The sequence below is a fragment of the Cherax quadricarinatus genome, chromosome 10 (genome assembly GCF_038502225.1).
Source record: "Cherax quadricarinatus isolate ZL_2023a chromosome 10, ASM3850222v1, whole genome shotgun sequence".
Lineage (NCBI taxonomy): Eukaryota > Metazoa > Arthropoda > Malacostraca > Decapoda > Parastacidae > Cherax > Cherax quadricarinatus.
The window spans coordinates 26,956,463-26,972,718 of NC_091301.1; the positions used below are offsets into that span (position 1 = coordinate 26,956,463).

The 16,256-nt window shown below is 40.5% G+C and overlaps 1 protein-coding gene across 6 annotated transcripts in view; it reads left to right on the forward strand.

The window, feature by feature from the left end:
* LOC128688003 (transcriptional repressor CTCF) overlaps nt 1–16,256 on the forward strand; it is a 250,016-nt gene that overhangs the window by 158,752 nt on the left and 75,008 nt on the right. For all 6 annotated transcript variants that reach the window (XM_070083728.1, XM_070083727.1, XM_070083729.1 and 3 more), the window contains exon 12: nt 1,168–1,280. In XM_070083728.1, the coding sequence (XP_069939829.1) occupies nt 1,168–1,280 (113 nt within the window). The remainder of the gene's footprint in view (nt 1–1,167; nt 1,281–16,256) is intronic.

Here is a 16,256-nt window from a genome sequence, read left to right on the forward strand (position 1 = left end):
AAAGTGGAGTGAGATGCAAACGTTTGTGGAGAAACATAACCCTGACAAAGCTGTTGCAAGCCATGTTGGCAACATGTACACTGACAATGTCTTGTCCCATTTTAGGCAAATTTTAAAGAGACGCCAGAAACAGAGCTCTCTGGAACAATTTTTTGAGCAATGAGGGTCCAGTGACTCTCAAGCTAGTCTTAGTGGCATTCAAAAACAAAGAAGGGAAGTAACCCCGGATTATCCGGGGTTACTTCCTAAAGTCTTTATGCAAGGAGATTCCCCATCCAAACAATAGTGTAACTTCTCCATCCTTTCCCCTCCTTCTGTCTTCCATACACCAACAAGAGTCTTCAGTTAAGGTAAGTGTGATGTTATTATTGTTTTATACTTGATGTTTCATTGTTTTCTGTATGTAAATCTATATTAATGTAAAAACGTATTTTTTGTTAATACTTTTTGGTGTCTGGAACGGATTAATTGGATTTACATTATTTCATGTGGGGAAAATGGTTTTGCCATTCGTAAATTTTGCCTTTTGTCAGACTCTCTGGAACAAATTAATTACAAAATTCAAGTGTCCACTGTACAGTGCTTGTACTCTGAAGGAGAGGGTGGGAGATGTTGCATTTCAGAGGGTTAATTGAATTATGATGTCTGTGCACCTCTGGAAAGAAAAGTTATTAAATGAATTATAGTGAATAATTCCTCTTTTGGGACACCTTATTTTGGTGGATGATACTTAGTGTGATTAAAAAAAAAAAAAGACCAGTTAGCCATTTCTTCTCATAATGATGGGTTTGGGGCATATCATCTGCTATTATTGAGATTTGGAAGTGGTGGTGGTACTGCTAAGGATGAGTTTCTGGAGTGTAGCATTGTTGGTGCTCCATAATTATGCTAAGTGTAGAATGCAGTATTAAGGAATGTATATCACCTTCATTATATTTGGTCTACTTTCCTCTACTATTACTTTTACCTTATCTGAGTAAATGCCTCCACACCTCATGAATGTGGAAAATGGGGTAATGATAAGGACAAGTATTATGTAGAGACATTTGGCAACAAAATGAGATACTGTCTTTGAACTAATGGTTTTGATAAGTATGTTTTTTTATTGTTAAACAAAAAGTAGGCTAAATATGCTAATTTTAGTTTGCTGTTTTTAATCTTTTACAGGTAACCTCATTAGACATATGGCTATCCATGATCCTGATGCTTCAGCACAAGAAAAGGCACAAGCACTCAAGATTGGAAGACAGAAAAGATTACAAATTATAAATGGTCAACAGGTAAAGCTATTAACCCTTTCAGGGTCGAGACCCCCAATCCTGAACTCGCTCACAGGGTCGAAAAATTAAAAAAAAAAAAAAAATTCTTATGAAATGACAGAGGATCTTTCTCCGATGGTAATGACACCAAAAGTATGAAATTTGATGGAAAACTTATGGAATTATGCTCTCATGAAGGTAGCGGTCTCAATGATTTTACACATCAGCGATTTTGCTCACTTTGAGCCCTATTTTCGGCCAGTTCCAATGTTCCAGTTGACTAAAATCATAGCTATTTCACTATAACTTCGTTTGTTCTATCGAATGAGTACAAGAAACTGCCTATTTACCAATTTTACCTACCCAATGAAGTAGTCAAAAATTGGCAATTTGGCCAATTTCACACAAATTTCAAAAGATGCCAATTTCAAAATAGGGTCCAGAATAAACAAGACAGACATTCCTGGCACTAAAATAACATTTTCTCTGTTCATTAGTCATGTCTGTAGGCCTCTCTTATATTACTCTTGCTTTCTATTTTGAATTTTTATTCTCAAAAAATAGAAGATTTATTGTTGTGCAGACTACTGTATTATTGTAAAAATGGTATAAATAATATCAGCGCACTTGTGAAGGAGCATTATACTCACCAGTTGAAGTCATTGTATTGGACACGTGGCATGATTTGTTTATGCTCGAACATCGGCAAAAATTGAACATTTCCGCTACTTTGAGCTCAATTTCAGGGTAGTACTTTTCATCATGAAACCAATCAAAATCATCTCGATTTCTGTAATATATCTTCCATTCTATCAAATGAGATCAAGAAAATGAGAATATAGTGGTACCTCAAGTTTCATACAGCTCCCAACTCATGTATGTAAGTGTATTATTGTAAGTGCTTTTGTAAGTGTATTTTTGGTAACAAATTCATTCGGTAACGGCACTTGAACAGCCTTCTGGAATGAATTATGGCCGAAATTTGGGGTACCACTGCACATCCACAAATACAGGTCTCCCTAAACATTCACGTTTTCAACTTTCACGGGCTTCACACATTTGAGAATTCCCCGCCGCCAAATTCCCAGCCACCAAATTCCCAGCCGCCAAATCATATTTAAGTTTCCCGCCACCTGCGAGTCCCTACTACCCTCCCTCCGACCCCCGCAACTGGCAGCCAGCCCTCCCACCACTCAGTGTGGTGAGTGTTTTGTTTGTTCATTATTTGCTATTAAACTACAGTATAAATAATGTAAACCCATTCATGACTCCATATTGGAATGGCTATTCGAACAGGTATTAGACGGTGACATCATGTGTTTACTCTTGAACACAGCAAAGAATCAAACATTTCTGCTACAGCTAATAATAACAATAGTAGTAGTAATAATAATACTAATAATAATAATAATAATAATAATAATAATAATAATAATAATAATAATAATAATAATAAATACGATATAATTGAAGAAGGAAATTGTACAAAAATATGAGGGAGTATGGCTTTGTTTATGCTGGAGTGAGCATTAGTCTCTGTGCTCTTCCAAACATTTCACAATAATTCATTGTGTTTGGTGCTTGTAGATTGAGTGTGACTGGAGTGGTAGTGGCAGTGGTTGAGGCAGTGGTTGAGGCAGCGATTGAGGCAGTGGTTGAGGCAGCTGTTGAGGCAGTGATTGAGGCAGCAGTTGAGGCAGCGGTTGAGGCAGCGATTGAGGCAGCTGTTGAGGTAGCAATTGAGGCAGCGGTTGAGGCAGCGGTTGAGGCAGCGGTTGAGGCAGCGGTTGAGGCAGCGGTTGAGGCAGCGGTTGAGGCAGCGGTTGAGGCAGTGGTTGAGGCAGCTGTTGAGGCAGCGATTGAGGCAGCGATTGAGGCAGTGGTTGAGGCAGCGATTGAGGCAGCGATTGAGGCAGTGGTTGAGGCAGCTGTTGAGGCAGCGGTTGAGGCAGCTGTTGAGGCAGCGGTTGAGGCAGCGATTGAGGCAGCTGTTGAGGCAGCGATTGAGGCAGCGGTTGAGGCAGCGATTGAGGCAGCGATTGAGGCAGCGGTTGAGGCAGCGGTTGAGGCAGCGGTTGAGGCAGCGGTTGAGGCAGCTGTTGAGGCAGCGATTGAGGCAGCGATTGAGGCAGCGATTGAGGCAGCGGTTGAGGCAGCGGTTGAGGCAGCTGTTGAGGCAGCTGTTGAGGCAGCGATTGAGGCAGCGATTGAGGCAGCGATTGAGGCAGCAATTGAGGCAGCTGTTGAGGCAGCAGTTGAGGCAGCGATTGAGGCAGTGGTTGAGGCAGCTGTTGACGCAGCGATTGAGGCAGCAGTTGAGGCAGCAGTTGAGGCAGCGGTTGAGGCAGCGATTGAGGCAGCGATTGAGGCAGCGATTGAGGCAGCGACTGAGGCAGCGACTGAGGCAGCGACTGAGGCAGCGATTGAGGCAGTGGTTGATGGCAGCTGTTGAGGCAGCGATTGAGGCAGCGGTTGAGGCAGAGGTTGAGGCAGAGGTTGAGGCAGCGATTGAGGCAGCGATTGAGGCAGCTGTTGAGGCAGCGATTGAGGCAGCGATTGAGGCAGCAATTGAGGCAGCGGTTGAGGCAGCGATTGAGGCAGTGGTTGAGGCAGCGATTGAGGCAGCGGTTGAGGCAGCGGTTGAGGCAGCGGTTGAGGCAGCGGTTGAGGCAGCGGTTGAGGCAGCGATTGAGGCAGCGACTGAGGCAGCGACTGAGGCAGCGACTGAGGCAGCGACTGAGGCAGCGATTGAGGCAGTGGTTGATGGCAGCTGTTGAGGCAGCGATTGAGGCAGCAATTGAGGCAGCGGTTGAGGCAGCGGTTGAGGCAATGGTATTTAATAACATACATGTTAATAATAATAATAATAATAATACATGTTGTTAATAATAACATGTACTATTATTATTTATAACATATATGTTATTAAATACCACTGCCTCAACTGCTGAATTATTGTGAAATGTTTGGAAGTGCATGGAGATTAATGCTCACTCCAGCATAAACAAAGTCACACTGACGATGTGTCAACCACTCCCTCGTATTTTTGTACAATTTCCTTCTTCAGTTATATTGTATTTATTATTATTATTATTATTATTATTATTATTATTATTATTACTATTGTTATTATTAGCAGTAGCAGAAATGTTCGATTCTTTGCTGTGCTCAAGAGTAAACAGATGATGTCACTGTCTAATACCTTTCCAAATAGCCATTCCAATATGCAGTCATGAATGGGTTTACATTATTTATACTGTAGTTTAATAGCAAATAATGAACAAACAAAACACTCACCACACTGAGTGGTGGGAGGGCTGGCTGCCAGTTGCGGGGGTCGGAGGGAGGGTAGTAGGGACTCACAGTGGTTGAGGAAGTGGTGGAGGCATTGGTGGAGGCATTGGTGGAGGCAGTGGTGGAGGCAGTGGTGGAGGCAGTGGTGGAGGCAATGGTGGAGTCTGTGGTGGAGTCTGTGGTATTTAACCCTTTCAGGGTACGTCCCGTAGATCTACGGCTTTTCGGTGAGTGTCCAAACCGTAGATCTACGCCAAAATTCTAGCGCCGTCAAATTTAGCGCGAAAGCGCTCATAGGCCTACATGTGAGAGAATGGGTCTGCGCCGTGGGTGTGCGCCGTAAACAAAAAATCTAGGCACCTGCATAGCATTGTGGGAACGCCGGCTCATTCACCCTTGTTCACCATGCCTCGTCGCAAGTCAGCTCTCACTCCCCGGAAAATTGGGACTCTCCTCTTCCTGTCTGATAGTTCTGACACTGATGGAAGTGGAAATGAAGACGAATTCTACGGCTTTGATAAGTTAGTGACCGAAAATAATGACCAGGATATCGATAATAGTGCAGAAAACCCCGACGATCCTCGACCTTCTACCTCTGGTGTGGGCACTCGTGACTCACGGTCGGGTGTTCCTAAATGTAAGAGAAAACTAATATTTTCCCGTGGCCAGGCCTCTGACTTCAGTAATGACGATGATTCTGACGTGGATTGTGATTTTATTGCGCTCGACGATCATTCGAGTAGTGATAGTGAGGAAACATATTCACCAGTGAAGCGTCGGTATGTTCGCCGCCGCATGCGCTCGGGTAGTGTACCCTATGCTGTCCCCAGGGGACGGAGTGCATCCCGGAGTACATCCCGGAGTACATCCCGGAGTACATCCCGGAGTACATCCCGTGGCCCTACACCCGTTTTAGGTAGTGATAGTGAGGATGATGTGGCTACACTTGGCATGGATGGGCCACAGGCATCAGTGGATGGTGTTAGTGGTGCTGGTGGTGGTAGTGGCACCGCCATGCGTGACTCACTGTGCCACGCGGGGACCCACGCTGCTGACTCGTCAGTTCAAGGACAAAGTGGAGCGTCACCCACCAGCCCGCCGCAACCACCCGTACAACCAGCCTATGATGTCCAGTATCCACCAGCAAACCGTATCTGGGATTGGCAGCAAAATCCCAATTTTGTTCCCAGCCCTCACCACTTTGATGACTCTCAAAGTGGAATTCTACCTACCTGTCCCCTTGGAACCACGGCCAATGAACTGGAATTCTTTGAATTATTCTTTGACCAGCCATTGATGGAAATTATTGTCAGGGAAAGTAATAAGTATTTTCAGTACACCATGGCAAATACGATCTTATCACCACAGTCAAGACTACACAGGTGGAAAGAGACGACTGTTGCAGAAATGTATTTGCTTTTTGCAACAATAATGCTTATGCCTCACGTCTATAAGCATAATATAAAAGCATACTGGTCCACAGATCGGCTAATTTGTACCCCATCCTTCAGTGAAATAATGCCAGTGAACAGGTTTATCTTACTGTTACGTATGTTGCACTTCTCTGACAAAACCAGGCCTGACAGAAGTGACAGGTTATACAAGATTAGAAATGTTTTCATGTATCTCAAACAAAAGTTCAAGATATACTTTTATCCATTCAAGAATCTTGTAATTGATGAGTCTTTGATTTTGTTCAAAGGGAGACTGTCATTCAAGCAGTATATACCGAGCAAGAGGAACCGCTTCGGTATAAAATTGTTTGTACTCTGTGATTGTGACAGTGGCCTGGTGTTGGATATTGTTGTATACACGGGTAGTAAAACATTGAAAGATACCAAGATGTTATTGGGTATCTCAGGTGACGTAGTGAGAAACATGATGGCACCTTATCTTGGTAAGGGCCATACATTATATACCGATAACTGGTACACAAGCCCATTACTCAGTGATTTCATGCGAGTGAACAAGACAGATGTGTGTGGCACAGTGCGTTCTAATCGTAAACATATGCCCAGGCTCAACGCAGGTGTTCGTGGTGATGACGTGCAGGTGTTTACTGCCAATGACATCATGGCATTACGGTGGCATGAGAAACGAGATGTCACATTGTTGACAACCATTCACCGTAATGAAATGCAAGACAGTGGCAAAGTTGATCGAGTGACTAATGAACGTATTCGAAAACCAGTGTCAGTGATTGATTATACACAAAACATGCGCTTGGTTGACAAGTGTGACATGCAGATTGGTTTTGTTGACTGTGTTCGTAAGAGTTACAAGTGGTACATGAAACTTTTCTTCCATCTCATGGACATTTCAATGCTGAATGCATATAATATGTACCAAATAAAGACTGGTAACAGACCACCGTATGATGAATTTTGTTTGTCTGTTGTCAGACAACTCATAATGAAGTACCAGGTAACAACACCTGCAATACAACATGGTCCTCGAATTCATCACAATATACCCAAGCGTTTGAGGAGAGGTGATCATTTCATAATACAGCTTTCTTCAACTCAAAAGAAATTTGCTCAGAAGAGATGCATTGTCTGTGCACAAACAAAACGACGGCAACAAAGACGCAAAGACACTCGGTTTATGTGTGAGGAATGTAAGGTGCCTCTGTGCATGGTGCCTTGTTTCAAGGAGTTCCACAAGCTCCAGCAGTTCTAAAACCATGTCCAGTGATTGTAAATATGTAAATATATGATAGAACATTAGTATTATACAATATTTGTGCACGTTTATTGTAATAAACAACAGTGGTAAACAATAATATGATAATAACTTTAGTGCGGTTATTGTGTTCAATACAGTGAGTATATATATATCAATTATATACAGTATTGGTCTCTCAGGCCCCAAATGTTAGTAGGAATAGAAAAAAATTGGAAAAGAAAAGAAAAAACAACTAAAACAACAAAATAATATAATACGCGTATGTGGAATTCGTCGATGTTGCCGCCACCACATCATTTTCTATAAACTTCTTGGCACTGTATCTCGGTAAGTAATGATCAGATTCTAATATTTTTTGTTTTATTACCTTCACAAAAATATGCTCTTTAATTCTGTAAGAAAAAATAATTTTTTTTTTTTTTTTTCAAAATTTCTTGGACACTGGTGCGTGACTTCAGATTTTGGCCTTGGACCCTGAAAGGGTTAATAACATACATGTTATTAAAGCATAACATGTATATATTTAGTACAATTTATGACGTTTTCATGTATTTTATGATTGTTCATGGTTCAACAAGTTAAAGAAGCAGTATTGTATTATATTTCCCTACAATATATTGGGGCACCAAACATTCACGGTTTTTCAACATTCGCGAGGCTCTTTATCCCCTAACCCTCGCGAATGTTGAGGGAGACCTGTGCCATACAAAAATACATTGCAAAGTCGATGTTTTAAACCAAAAACATGGTTGGAGTTTTTTCCTCATGCACTGCGTGCTGTGGGATTTTTTTTTTATACTGCGCATACTGACCATGCAGACCCTTTCTTTCATATGTAGGCCTACCAGCTTTCTTCCACTCAATTTGAAGGCACTAGAATTTACGCATACAAGTGTGGCACCAACCCTAGCTCTCGTGCTGTACAAGTACGGCACTGACCCTAAAAGGGTTAAACTACTGAAAACTGCTTGTAACTACAGTATATAATTCTTTTTTTTTTTTCTCTTTTTTTTTTTTGTAACTTTGAGTTATATCATAGCTAAGCATTTCTTGTATTTATTTCCTCTTAACGCAAAAAAAATTAATGAATACAGTAATTAAAAATTGTGATTAATTGTGGATTGAAGATAAAAGCAATAAGTATTAGTGTAAATGCTTACCAATTCATCTCTTACACTTTCTGTGGTATTTTTCTCTTAACTTTTAATAGTATGCAGTGAAAGAACATATAAAACAAAGTTCGTAATTTTATTGCATTAAAGCTAAGTAATTGTAATCTTTAGTAGGTAATTGTAATTTTTTTCCCCATTGTGTCTGAGCAGAGGAAGTATTTATTTTGATAACATCCACAAAGGACAGATAAATTTTTTTTTTAAATACCTCCCACAGTATTCCTTAAACTGCATAAGAAAAACTGAGACTGCCCTGCCTTAGTTTTTTTTTTTTTTAAATCTTATAGGATTATAGGTGTCCTGCCTTAGACAGTTTTGTTTATTTTAAAAATCTTATAGGATTATAGGACACAAAGTGAGTAGAATTACTGTACTGAAAGATTAGTAAAACTGAAAAGATTGAGTGTACTAAAAGATTAGTAAAATATAATGACATTAAAGTGAATTGAAGTTGCTGTTGTTGCAGAGTTATCAGACCTCTCATGGCATAAAAATATTTATATCATTTCATAGTTTTTTCAATTGCAGTTAGATAAGTACATACACTATTACAATTGTCTATCATATTACGAGTGTTTTAGGGTGTTATAGTCCATGAAACATGAATGGATGCACAGTGCCACATCACATATATTACACCAATATGATGTATCACTGCAAAAATAACATTCACTCTGAAAGATGTTTTTTTTTATTGTTGGTGTTGTTGTTGGAGATAGAGGCTTAGGGATGTTTTTACCAGGTCTGAGCTTGAAAATAATTTTCCTCATTACAGAGCCTCCCTCGTACCAAGCTCAAAGGGTCAGCATTTTTGTTATATTTCTGCAATTTATGGATTTATTTCCTGTACACATTAGAAACACATTCAATTCATTTAGCATTGTTACATTTAAAACTACTTACATTACAATCCAAGAGATGGAGAATAAATATATATTCCCATTGTCCTACTGTAATTGGTAAAGGTAGTAGGTAGGTAGATCAATTGTCCAGGGAGGTAACTGCTGTCCTGGCTGATGAATGTGAAATGGAAATTTGTTAATTTTTTTTCCACTCTTGCAAGATTACTGATCTTTTCTGTCTTGTGAGCACAAAAGATGATAGATAAATCTTGCAAACATTTGCATACATTCCTTATATACACTTTTTCTTTCTTGTGTGCGTCTTAATAGTTATCAGTCCTGTAATATTGCCTTTCTAACCAAAGTGATGTCTCTTACAAGGTACAGTAGAACCCCAGTATCCACTGATTTGGTATCCACGGTTTAGGTATTTAGGTATCCATAGCAGGTCCTTGGAACGTATCCCTCGCAGATATGGGGGTCTTACTGTATACAGTGGACCCCCGTGAATTCGTGGCTTCAGTAATTCGCAGATTTTTCCTTAGAACCTAACTAATAATTGTTCGCGGAAGTCCCTGCAAATTTGTGGAATTTTTTTCTTTCCGTGGCAATATGTAACTTTTTAATGCATTTTAATGCTAAATATTAAGAAAAATATAATTGATAATTTTGTAACATAAATACATGTACAGTGGTCCCTCAATTATCGTCCTTAATCCGTTCCTGGAAGTGGGACTATTATCGAAATAGACGATTTTCGAATCAATTTTTCCCATAAGAAATAATGTAAATCCAATTAATTCGTTCCAGACAACCAGAAGTATCAACAACAATTTTTTTTTTTTACCTAAAAGATAGATTTACATGCACAAAAGAATGAACATTCAACATGACAGTTACCTTTATTGAAGGCTGTTGTTGATGAATGGAAGACAGGGAGGAGGAGAAAGGGAAGAGAGGTTATTGTTTGGAAGATAAATCCCCCCTCCATAAGGACTCGAGGTCACTTCAGGGGTCACTTCCCTAGCATAAATATAGATTTACATGCAGAAAAAATGCCAAATAAATGTAAAGAACTAATAAAATGTATAAATGAACATTGGTAATATGGGTAGTTGATGAGTGGAACGGTCTGCCTAGTAGGGTGATTGAAGCTAAAACATTGGGTAGTTTCAAATTTAGGTTGGATAAATACATGAGTGAGAGGGGTTGGATTTGAGTTGGACTTGCACCTGAGCTTATTGCTTGGGTAGCATTTATTCTGTTAGTGGGTTGGATTTGTGAAGGACCGGCCTAGTATGGGCCAACAGGCTTATTGCAGTGTTCCTCCTTTCTTATGTTCTAAAAGCTATGGCTTGGGTAGTTTCAAATTTAGGTTGGATAAATACACGAGTGAGAGAGGTTGGATTTGAGTCAGACGTGCTCCTGAGCTTGTTGCTTGGGTAGCATTTGTTCTGTTAGTGGGATGGATTTGTGAAGGACCGGCCTAGTATGGGCCAGCAGGCCTACTGCAGTGTTCCTCTTTTCTTATGTTCTTATTGGAGACTTGTTTGTGTGAGGGAGGGATGGCAAGTTTATTGTTGGAAAATATGACACTAATATCAACTCTACGGCTTATTTATCTATCACAATTCAACTAATATGACACAATAAACAATATTAATAACATAGAAACATGGAATATACTCTAGAATGAATAAAATAAGTCATTACATATGTCACGAGAGGTGTTGTGTTGTGTTGTTGTTGGGTATATAAGGGCCACTGAGAGTAAGCCATCCATATTGGTGGTGAGGCAGCAGCTGAGGCAGTGGTGTTTTCTGTAGCCCTATGTAACTCCAACAACATTGGAGGAGTTGGTAGAATCACTGAATCACTAAAGAAGGAACCCTCTACCACTATCACTATGACCTTCTACCACTACAACTGTTACCACCATCATTACTACCTTCTACCACCATCAACCACTATCACAACTGCTTCCACTCTACCACCACCACCACCTTTGTATTTTTCTACGAACATTTTCATAAATTATGTGTGTTTCTCACATTCTTCTTTACCAAAGGGCTGGCACTAGAAGCTTTCTTTGGAGCCATGGTAGCTTATTTAGCACTTGCAAGCACTAAAATCATTGGAATATCATGAAATATTTTGTAGGAGCATGTGAGGGGATCGTCGCTCACTAGTAAACAATGGCACACTGGCTGGGAAGGCAGGCCCAGGTGGCTCAGAGCGTGAGTACGCGTCCTGGACGAAGGACGATTAGCGAGTTAACGGACCATTTGCGAGCCAATGTTTAGACGAAATAACGGGACTATTTCCGAAATGGACGACTTTCAGTCCGTATGATTATTGAGGGACCACTGTGCATGTATTAATGTAAATTCAGAAAAATTTCCATATAAAATACAATACAGTGGACCCTCAATCAACGGCTTTAATCCGTTTAATCCGAATTAGACGCTAGTCGAATTAATTTTCTCCATAAGAAATAATGGAAATAGGATTAATCCATTCCAGACCCCCAAAAGTATTAAACAAAATAATTTTTTTACATGAAATATACATTTCCCTACACAGAAACAAATGGTACATTCAAAATAAACAATAATTTATTTCCACTTACCTTTATTATGGAGTTGTTGATGAGTGATGTGCCAGCAGCAGGGGAAATTCAGGTGCTCTATTGTTTGGAAGGGGAATCCCCTTCCATAAAGACTAAAGGTACCAAGTCCTTTGCTGGGGTTACCTCCCTTCTTTGTTTTTTAATGCCGCTAGGACCAGCTTGAGTCACTGGACCCGTCACACAAAATATCTGTCCAGAGAGCTCTGTTTCTCATGTGCCCTTAGGATTTCCCTAAAATGGGACACAAGAGTATCATTGTACATGTTGCCAATACGGCTTGCAACAGCTGTGACAGGAAAAAATTCATCCATAAATGCTTGCACCTTTGTAAACATTTTACACATTTTCTTAATCCTTGACGAAGACAACTTCCTCCGTCTCTCTTCTTCCTGCTCTGAAGCACATTTCTGAGCTGTGATCTGTTCCTGTTGTACTTGAAGCTCTTGCAGCTCTGTAGTGGTTAGTTCTTCATCGTCATCCTCCACCAACTCTTCCACATCCTTGCCACTAACCTCCAACCCCATCGACTTACCCAAAGACACAGTAAATTCCACAACTGGCACAGGCTCCTCAGGGTCAGCCCCAAACCCTTCAGAATCCCTCTCTTGTACACATTCTGGCCACAATTTTCTCTAAAGCAGAGTTCAAAGTCCTGTAAGTCACTCCCTCCCAAGCCTTACCTGTAAGGTTTGTGCAACTGAGGATACTGAAATGATCTTTCCAGAACTCTCTTAGGGTCAATTCAGTGTCTGAGGTCACTTTAAAGCACTTTTGAAACACTGCTTTGGTGTACAGTTTTTTGAAATTTGAAATGACCTGCTGGTCCATGGGCTGGATGAGAGGAGTGGTATTAGGGGGCAAAAACTTCACTTTGATGAAGCTATACCTCCCTGCAATTTGCTCTTGCAAGCCATGAGAATGAGCAGGAGCATTGTCCATTACCAGGAGGCACTTGAGTGACAATTTCTTTTCCAGGAGATAATTTTTCACAGTGGGGCCAAACACACCTTAAAACCAGTCCAGGAAAATTTCCCTAGTGACCCATGCCTTACTGTTTGCTCTCCACATCACACACAAATTACCCTTGATATTGTTTTTCTTGAACACACTGGGAGTTTCAGAGTGATAGACCAGTAAAGGCTTCACTTTGCAATCCCCTCTAGCATTACTACACAACATTAACGTTAGCCTGTCTTTCATAGGCTTGTGTCCTGGGAGTGCCTTTTCCTCCTGGGTGTGCCTTTTCCTCCTGGGTGTGCCTTTTCCTCCTGAGTAATGTAGGTCCTGTTTGGCATTTTCTTCCAAAACAGGCCTGTTTTGTCACAAACACTTGTTGGGGTTTTAAGTGTCTATATATTCCTTAAAGTCCTGCACATATTTTTCAGCCATTTTTTTTGTCTGAACTGGCAGCCTCACCATACCTTATCACATTGTGTATGCCACTACGATTCTTAAATCTCTCAAACCAGCCTTTGCTGGCCTTAAATTAATCAGCAGCAGCACTATTTGGAGGCATTTTCTTAATGAGATCATCATGCAACTGCCTTGCCTTTTCACATATTATTGACTGAGACACACTATCTCTTGATAATTGTTTTTCGTTTATCCACTCCAACATCAGTTTCTCCACCTCTTCAATTATTTGTGATTTCCATTTTGAAAACATACTTGCACCTTTTGCAACAACAGCTTCCTTTATTGCCTTTCTGCTCACCAAGATAGTAGTGATGGTTGAATGGGGTTTGTTATATAGCCTTTCCAACTCGGACATATGCACTCCACTTTCATATTTTTCAATTATCTTTCTTCAATTCCATTGTAATTATCACCCTTTTTACCACAGGGTTGGCACTAGAAGCTTTCTTGGGGCCCATGGTGGCTTATTTAGCTGTTAAAAGCACTAAAAACAATGGAAAAATACAAAATATATTGCAGGTACACGTGGGATTGACCACAGTGGCTTGTAAACAGTGCCACACTGGCTGTACGGGGAGTCTTGGAGCGGCTGGGCCCGCTCAGGCCACATGGACACGTTTGGGACGAAAGCCTTTAGACGAGTTTTTCGCCATTGGTAGAGCCAATATTTTGACGCCAAAGAGCGCCATTAGTAGATTTTGGCATTAGTCGATACCGCTGTTGGTTGAGGGTCCACTGTACCCTATAAATTTTTTAGTGCTGTAGAGAGAACACAAAATTAAATTATTGCTGTATATTTACCGTACGTATACCAAAGAAAATGGGGTTACATTAATTACAGAACATAGGGGTAACATCGGTATTTTACATTCTAGCACTGCAGGAGACAGCAGTACAGTACTGTATGTGGGTTTATCTTTACATTTTTTTTTTTAAGGGTGATGAAGCTGAGTTTGAAATTAAATTAAAATGTTTTGGGGGCACATTTAGGGTTTCAACTATAAAAATAGGCATTTTTTTTTACCACGTCCAGAATTCGCGGTTTTTCCAAGTTCGCGGATGGTCTTGGAACATAATCCCCACGAATTTGGGGGGACTACTGTATATTGTTTGAATGAACCTCTCTGTGAATGAAATGAAACTCATCAATAACCAGATTCTTGAATAAATAGATATTTTTACTATATCTGATAAAGTACTTAAATGGTTGGAGGGAAGGGGTAAAGGAGGTTTTGTGGGCAAAGGGCTTGGACTTCCAGCAAGTGTGCGTGAGCGTGTTAGATAGGACTGAATGTAGACGAATGGTATTTGGGACCTGACGAGCTGTTGGAGTGCGAGCAGGGTAATATTTAGTGAAGGGATTCAGGGAAACCAGTTATTTTTATATAGCTGGACTTGAGTCCTGGAAATGGCAAGTACATTGCCTGCACTTTAAAGGAGGGGTTTTGGGATATTGGCAGTTTGGAGGGATATGTTGTGTATCTTTATACGTACAGTGGTCCCTTGTTTTTCGTAATTAATTCATTCCTGGAAGTGTGACTACAGTGGACCCCCGCTTAACGATCACCTCGCAATGCGACCAATTATGTAAGTGCATTTGTACGTGTGTGTTTGGGGGTCTGAAATGGACTAATCTACTTCACAATATTCCTTATAGGAACAAATTCAGTCAGTACTGGCACCTGAACATACTTCTGGAATGAAAAAATATCGTTAACCAGGGGTCCACTGTATTATCGAAATTGATGACTTTCAAATCAATTTTCCCCATAAGAAATACAGTGGAACCTCAAATTTCGAACTTAATCCGCTCCAGGAGCTAGTTCCAAATTCGAAAAGTCTGAAATTCGAAGCAATATTTCCCATAAGAAATAATGGAAATACAATTAATCCGTTCCAGAAACCCAAAAATATTCACAAAAAAAAAATACATTTTCTAGAGATTAATTACAGTTTTACATACACACAACAAATGCTATAGTCTTTAATTATGTATAGCAATATAAAATAACATTTTTACTTACCTTTATTGAAGATTGGTGATGGCATCTGGAAGATAGGGAGGAGGAGAGAGGGAGTTGGGGTTAGTGTTTGGAAGGAGAATCCCCCTCCATGAGGACTTCCGGTATCAAAGCCCTCTCTGGGGTTGCTTCCCTTCTCTGTATTTTAGTGCCACTCGGACCAGCTTGAGAGTCATTGGACCCCAGTCTCACAAAATAACTGTCTACAGTCCTCTGTTTCTGTCTCACAAAATAACTGTCCACAGTCCTCTGTTTGTCTCACAAAATAACTGTCCACAATCGACTGTTTGTCTCACAAAATAACTCCACATTCTGTTTCTGTCTCACAAAATGACTCTACAGTCGTCTGTTTCTGTCTCACGAAATAACTGTCCACAGTCGTCTGTTTCTGTCTCACAAAATAACTGTCCACAGTCCTCTGTACATCCTGGCAAGCTCAACAAGTCTCACTCCAATCTCATACTTCTGTATTATTTCCTTCTTCATATCTATGGTGTTTCTCACTTTCTTTACCACAGGGGTACTGCTAGCAAGTTTCTTTGGGCCCATGGCAGCTTATTTCACAGCCCCACAAGCACTAAACACAATTAAATAATCGTAAAATGTGTGAATGAAATCGCAGGTTAGTGTTCACTCAAGCATAAACAAAGCTAGACTGCTCACAGCGCCTGCGCGGGGACGCGGACAGAGCAGGCCAGTGGACAGGTCCCGTACCCGGTGGTCTGAAAATAGGGGCGCGTTCGATAATAGGAACACAGTTTGTCCGAAAAAATGGTCTTATTTTCAAAAAGTTCGATATGTGATAGGTTCGATTTTTGAGGTTCCACTGTAATGTAAATCCAAGTAATTCATTCCAGACACCCAGAAGTATCAACAACAATTTTTTTTTACCTTAAAGATAGATTTACATACACATAAGAATGAACATTCAACATGAC